The following is a 6,425-nucleotide window of genomic DNA, read 5'->3' as shown; positions in this document are numbered from 1 at the left end:
GCAGAGTCTGGAGTACCGGCTTGTACTCTGTTGATGCAATAACCGAAAGGGACGCCAAGGTTTGGGGCCAATACTCTTTGGGGTGGAATCCCGTCACTCCGCCTCACGTGTCGTCTCTCTCTCTCAGTTCAATTGTTTTTGAAGTGCTAAAAGTCTGTTCAGTCTGTTCTTTTCTATTGGCACGTGGTGCCTATTTTGTGACATCGGGTCTTCTTTCTCTCTCTCTCACAGAACCTTCACTCAAAAATATCTCTTCTCTCTCTAGACTATTGCACATCTCTCTCAAGAAATAAAAGGTTCCTTGACTGCGCACTGAGCACTCATCTTGTGTTATCACCATAAATCACCTCCATTCCACATTACACATGACCTGACCAAATTAAAGGGAAGAGGAAGAGTTGAGCCCATCTGAGTTTGCGTCCAAACTCTCATGAAACATGGTGAGATCACGGTGCAATTTGCGAGAGCATACGAATGTGCTAACATGGTAGGTTGCACACACTGTGATGATGTGGCAAGCTGGTCGTTGGCTCCTTTTCGATCTCACTTATTAAAAAAAATTGACTTTCAAGCTTTTGGGGCACCAGCTTTTGATAGTAGTTGCATTTAGACCATGTGTCTTTAAATATGGGGCGCACTCTATTTGTTGCCAAATTGACTCTCCTAGGCAATCGTATATGTAAGGATCAATAATACAGGATCCCTAGGGGCACATACCTTAGGGGCACCACATCTGAGTGGGGAACTCTAACTCACTGTGTCTTGTCTCTCTCTTTCAAGTTTAAGTGTTTGCTATTTTAGTTTAATTCCTGATGTTGATGTCTGTTTCATCGCCTTATCAATGACTTGCTAGTTACATTGGTATCAAAGAACCATTCGATTTTTCTTCTACAAAGAGGTGGATCCTATTATCACAACAACCGACCATGGACGCAGGTGCAGCTCAAGACTTCGACAAAGAGTAGGAGTATGTGGAAGAGGACAAGTGGTGGAAGAAGAAGATCTTGAGGATGAGGAGTCGACACATACAAAGGACGTGCTGAAGGCTGTCTTGCAACAAACATCGAAGCACGACCTAATTCTCGTGATGCTTAGGACAGAGCGAGGCGGAAGAAAGTCGACTTTCTTATTGAACCTAATCACAAAATCCTCAATACTGAAAGCACATGAAGGCTCAACCAATGAATACAATTTATCCGCAATGGAAGGAATCAGTTGACCCTCAGTCAAAGACCAAGATGAAGATGAGGGCAAAGTTGTCTAACAAGAAGAGATCCGGTTCTCCAGTGAGTCAGTAACAAATTCAACGGGAGATTCAAAGGATAATTTGACAGCAGTTGATAAACATGAGGCATTGATCAAGTTTGTAACAATGGAGAAATCTCAAGCCAAAACAATGCTCAAAGTGTCATAAAACACATAGGCAGACTCAGGTGGAGGGCGCAAGGGCTGAGGGCAAGTCGGCAATGGACATCTCGCAAGAGAAGCACCTAGTGCTTTGATACCATGTTAGAGCATGCAACGAAGGAGAAGACACGAACGCGAGAACACGAGAGAGAGAGAGAGAGAGAGAGAGAGAGAGAGAGGTGAAGCCGGCAACTCAATAACTCCATAGGCACGAACACAAGATGCTTAAATATTGGACAATAGCAACACTAATAAAGTGTGCCAAGTCCGGGTCGAACAAAACCTCTAAAAATATCCAGCCTAAAAGTCCACAAAAATTGGGGAAAAAAAAATAGAGCAGGTAAAATGCCGGGTGCAAACCCTATATGTGCCTAGAATCCCTACTAGGCAGGTGAGAGGGTGGCCAACCAACAACCAAGGGCCTGAGTGCACGTGAGAAAAGCCGTAAGCAGAAGTGAAAGGAACTAAAAGGTAAACGTAAAGCTCTAACACACTTGTCTATCGATCTGTAATTATCTAGGGGGAAGGCAAGGGATACCTCTCATGAAGACCGACAACAATTAAATAAATGATGCACAATGCATGAAAACAAGAAGACACACCCCTACTAAGGCAATTATATTGAAGCCATAGGAAGTTGGAACAACATTCGCTCCATGGACTAATCAAGATGTGTTGTGGAGTTCTATGCCTTCTACTGCCTTTTCCTTTCCTTCTACACAAGTGTCATTGTGTTTAAAAGTGCATGCTACAATCTCACGATGAACTTGAAATCAAGCGTAACCAATTTAAAAGCACCCAATGCTAGAAACGAATGAACTACCTTAGAATCCCAATAATCTCGGCTACTTAGTCCGCTTCAGGAAAAATTCCATCATGATCTATTCTTTTCACCAGAAGCATAAAAGAACCAAGAACAACAATGTGCATGAACAAGACAATCATTACTTGCAGAATGACCTGAACTTGTACAAAGAAGCGAGGGCCTGTGAAGTGTACAAAAAATATGCCCTTGTCATCATCTAAATACTTCAGTAACATGATTAAAAAAAGCGGACATTGGTTCAAGGAAAATCCTAACGAGATACTTTAACAAGTATCAGACTGCCACACTTTAACATCTATTCACATTTGAATTTGACTACCATTATATTGAGGAGATTATATTAGAGGTCCTACAAGAAATAAGAAAAAATTGAATGCCCACCAAGTTGAAACAGGGACCTCTGTGTCATTGATAAATGTTTGAACTGGGTTTATAGTAAGATGGGTGCCTCGAAGCCGTGCAAGGGTCATTTCAAGAAGAGGCAACGAGGACACCTTGAGCAGCTGAGCTGTCACGAGGACGGTCCTCCTCTTTGCTGGAACCAATATCATCAGTTTTCCTGATCTTGATCTTGTACTTGGCTTCAAAGTCGGCAAGCTCTTTCTTCTTCTTGACGAGGGCTTCAGAGAGCCGGGTGATGACCTCTTGAAGGCCCTCCTTGTTACGCTGCACAGCAGGGAGCACCTCCCCTACTGTACGCTCCACCAGGACTCCACCAATCATGCGGAAGCATTTGCGTCCCTGGTCCAGAGGCTGAATGGCCGATATTACCAGGCTGTGCTCGCTCAGCTCCATCTCCAACTCTGTGATCTTGGAGTAGAGTTGGTTTAGCTCCGACCTCAGCCCGCTCCATCGCGCTGCAACTGCTTGCTCGTTCGGTAGCTCACTGTTGCTCGAATCCCCCATTCCGCAAACCAGAAATCTAGAAATTACACGTGGGTTACGTTGTCTTAACAAGATTTCTCCTTATGGCATCGAACAATGGGCAATCCAAGATCTATCTAAGGCTTATGTGAGATGCAGCGGAGAACAAAGTTGAAATGGACTAAAGAGCAGACATGCTTGCGACAGCTATGTCATCCAAGCACTAAATGGTTTAGTCATCCATCTTGGAATGATGTCGTAGGGTAAAAAGGGATCCTCTACCCGCTAAGACAAATTGACTAATGACTATGGCTTCATTTCTTTTACCTCATAGTCGAGGATGACTATGATTTCAAGAAAGAGGTAATGTCATAAAATTTAATATCTAACCAACCCAAATGATTTTCTCATATTAAACCGATCATTTAATGTGGGATAATAAACGGGAACAATGGTTAAAATATAGACACACCTAATGGAGCTTAAAAGACCTTAGGGTTGGCTTCATTAAAGACCTCTAAAAGTTAGTGTTAAAACCTTACGCAAGCTAGGGCTAACCTCGAGGTGAGAATCGTACCCAAGCATGAGGTGCTAAGATGCTTAAAGTGAATGTGGGAACCTTGCCCAAAGCTTGAGGTGATTTTTATGCTTAAATAATTAAAGTTTTTGAAATGTTAAATTCAAAGATAAGTAAACGTCCATGCTTGATTGAATAAGTCTTCGAAGTATCCCATTCAACCAAATAACTTAATAAGCATAAAAGACACATGCTTGTTTGATTGAATAAGTCCTTGAAGTATTTCATTCAACCAAATGACTTAATAAGCATAAAAGACACATGTTCAAACGATCCTCCACATGTGGCCCTCATGATGTGCTTGAATGCTATTGGTTAGGTTTCAAAGGGGTCCAATGAAAATTTAGATACATTAAAAAAAAAAAAAAGTTCTTCCTCTCAAAAGAGAAAAAAGAAGACACACGTCCAAAGGAAATAATAAAATAATACGAGAGAGAGAGAGAGAGAGAGAGAGAGGTGGACAAAGCATGAGAGGGGGAGGGGGTATACTCTCCCCCACACACACACACATTCTCTCATTGTGTGGATTGCAAAATTCAAGAGCTCCATCTCCTTCTCCAAGTTTGTTGAGAAGTGGAGAGCCTACACCAACACTCTTGGCTATGGAATGCAAATCCAACCAAGAGCCATGCTTCAATGCTTAAGCTCGTCATCTTCTTCATCTTCATTACTATGCTATTATGCTATGCTAAGCAAGAAGAGTGATGATAAGTGAGGAACTATTTCTTTCTCGTATGGAATGTTTCTTCTTACTCTTCCCTGCCCTCATTCCCCGCTAGCTCTCTCCACCTTCGAAGGTGTTTGAGGCCTTGGGACTGAGGCTTGGGATAGTTAATCCTTTTTGCAAAGTTTATGTTAAACTCGTGATGCATGAAGCTTTCCATCTTCATAGCATCACCAAGGTCACAAAGAACACAAAGATTGTATTGTAACAAAGTCTCTCTTGATGGGAGAATCTATAATACAAACGCCTTTTGGAGGGGGGACCAGCTCCAAGTAAATCCGGTCCTCATCTATTGTCATGTTCTCTAATATTCTCTCTCTTGCAAAAGTATTGTTCATGTCAAGTTAATTAAGTACTATGTTTATGTTGCTACCGTCAATTAAGTTCACCCTCCAAGTTCTCAAAGTAATTTCACAAAAATGTTCACTCTAATTCTCTTAATTCCGCTATTCTCAAAGTTCATAGGCCATTTCCATTACACAGAGAAATGCACACAGGTTGGAGAAGACGAAGGAAGCTCAAGTCACACAATGTAGAGTGTATTATTTAGTGTGCAATGGAAAGATAGATAGCCCTAGAGTGATGGGCATGTATATAATGCACGAGGGAAAAAACCTCCTAAAGAGGGAAAAAATGCCCCGACGGTCCTAGTGTGTTCACACACATCACTACCACATGTATATAGTAACACACTGAATGAGAGCAACGATTCCTCTTATTGGGCCACATCAGAGCAGGTGGTTGTCCTCCCTCCCCTTTAAGTGCCACGGGGTCCCAACCATGGGATCAATGGTCCCAAGTGAAAGACGAATCTAGACCATCGATCTGCTGAAACTAAACTCGGGATCCCGAGTTTAGATTTTTCAAAACTAATCTCGCGAACCCGAGTTTAGTTTTGATCGGCCACGGGGAGCCTAATCCCGGGATGCCCTCGCTTCCCCAGCCGGGATTTGAATCCTCACCACTAGCTTGAGAGTCCGGAGCCTTAACCATCGCGCCCGCGTGCGCTTTCTTGAAATAGATGTGTTTTTCCATAAACTTAAACTTAAAACAATAGATCTCCACATAAAAACTAAACTCGTGATCCCAAGTTTAGTTTTTTTGACCCCACCATAAAAACTAAACTCGGGATCCCGAATTTAATTTTTACGCATCAACAGTCGAGATCTACGAGCGCTCTTGATTTTTCACAAGAGCCATTGATCCCATGGTTGAGACCCCGTGGCACTTAAAGATGAGAGTCCCAAGTAGAGAGACAAATTCTACATGGTGTTTGAGAGACGTCGTCATCACAAACATGATTCTTAGTATGCATACTACTTAAATTTGTGCACAATAAAGAGAGAATTAGTTTTATAAGACAAAAACATTGATCATTTAAAAGAAACATGTACATTTGCTTACTCTAATGTAGCATTGTAAGCGTTGACAAGGTTCATACTATCCTTAAGCTGGATCCCTTGCATCCATCTAGCATCTTCAAAAGGATAATTTTTGAACTTAATAAGATACCTTCGGATAATCTTACCATGTCGTAGTACCTTATCTTCATGTCGAAGGATAGCTTCGGGTTGTAGCACCTCTTCTTGGTCTTCGATTTTGGGAGGGTCTTCAATAATTGGTTCATTTGGAGACTCTCCTTTGTAGGGCTTAAGTAGGCTCACATGAAAAGAATTGTGTATAAGCCAATGGTTAGGCAACTTGAGTTGATAAGCCACCTCATTGATTGGCTTCAAAATATGAAAAGGACCATAATATCTTTTTGCTAGTTTAGCATAATGCTTTTGATGGCCCATAGGATTTTTGCCTGTCGTTTGCCTCAATCGAGCCTTAGGAAACTTAAGTAAGACCCAATCATTTTCTTTGAACGTTAAGGCCCTTCTGTGCTTGTCAACAACAACTTTTTGCCTTAGTTGAGAGATGGATATAGCCTCCTTAATCTTTTGAAAAGATGCTTGCAGGTCACGGTTATACTCATCGGCAACGAAGATCTTTCCATGTACTTTAAGTAGCAAGGGACTTTTAGG

At 41.8% G+C, this 6,425-nt stretch overlaps 1 protein-coding gene across 1 annotated transcript; it reads right to left on the bottom strand.

Moving 5' to 3' along the window:
* Positions 1-2,401: 2,401 nt before the first annotated feature.
* Positions 2,402-3,191, bottom strand: PDF2 (prefoldin 2). The gene has a single exon (XM_086529177.1). It carries the CDS (start codon positions 3,137-3,139, stop codon positions 2,705-2,707), a length of 435 nt encoding a protein of 144 aa, XP_086385303.1. The 5' UTR covers positions 3,140-3,191; the 3' UTR covers positions 2,402-2,704.
* Between the last annotated feature and the right edge of the window lie 3,234 nt (positions 3,192-6,425).

Source organism: Adiantum capillus-veneris, chromosome 2, assembly GCF_014529385.1.
Source record: "Adiantum capillus-veneris isolate H3 chromosome 2, ASM1452938v2, whole genome shotgun sequence".
NCBI lineage: Eukaryota > Viridiplantae > Streptophyta > Polypodiopsida > Polypodiales > Pteridaceae > Adiantum > Adiantum capillus-veneris.
Note: the sequence above shows the minus strand (reverse complement) of the source record. Positions and strands in the feature narration are given on the sequence as shown.

Coding starts and splice junctions, on each gene's coding strand:
- PDF2 (XM_086529177.1), bottom strand. CDS start 3,139: ATGGGGGATTCGAGCAACAGTGAGCTACCGAACGAGCAAGCAGTTGCA.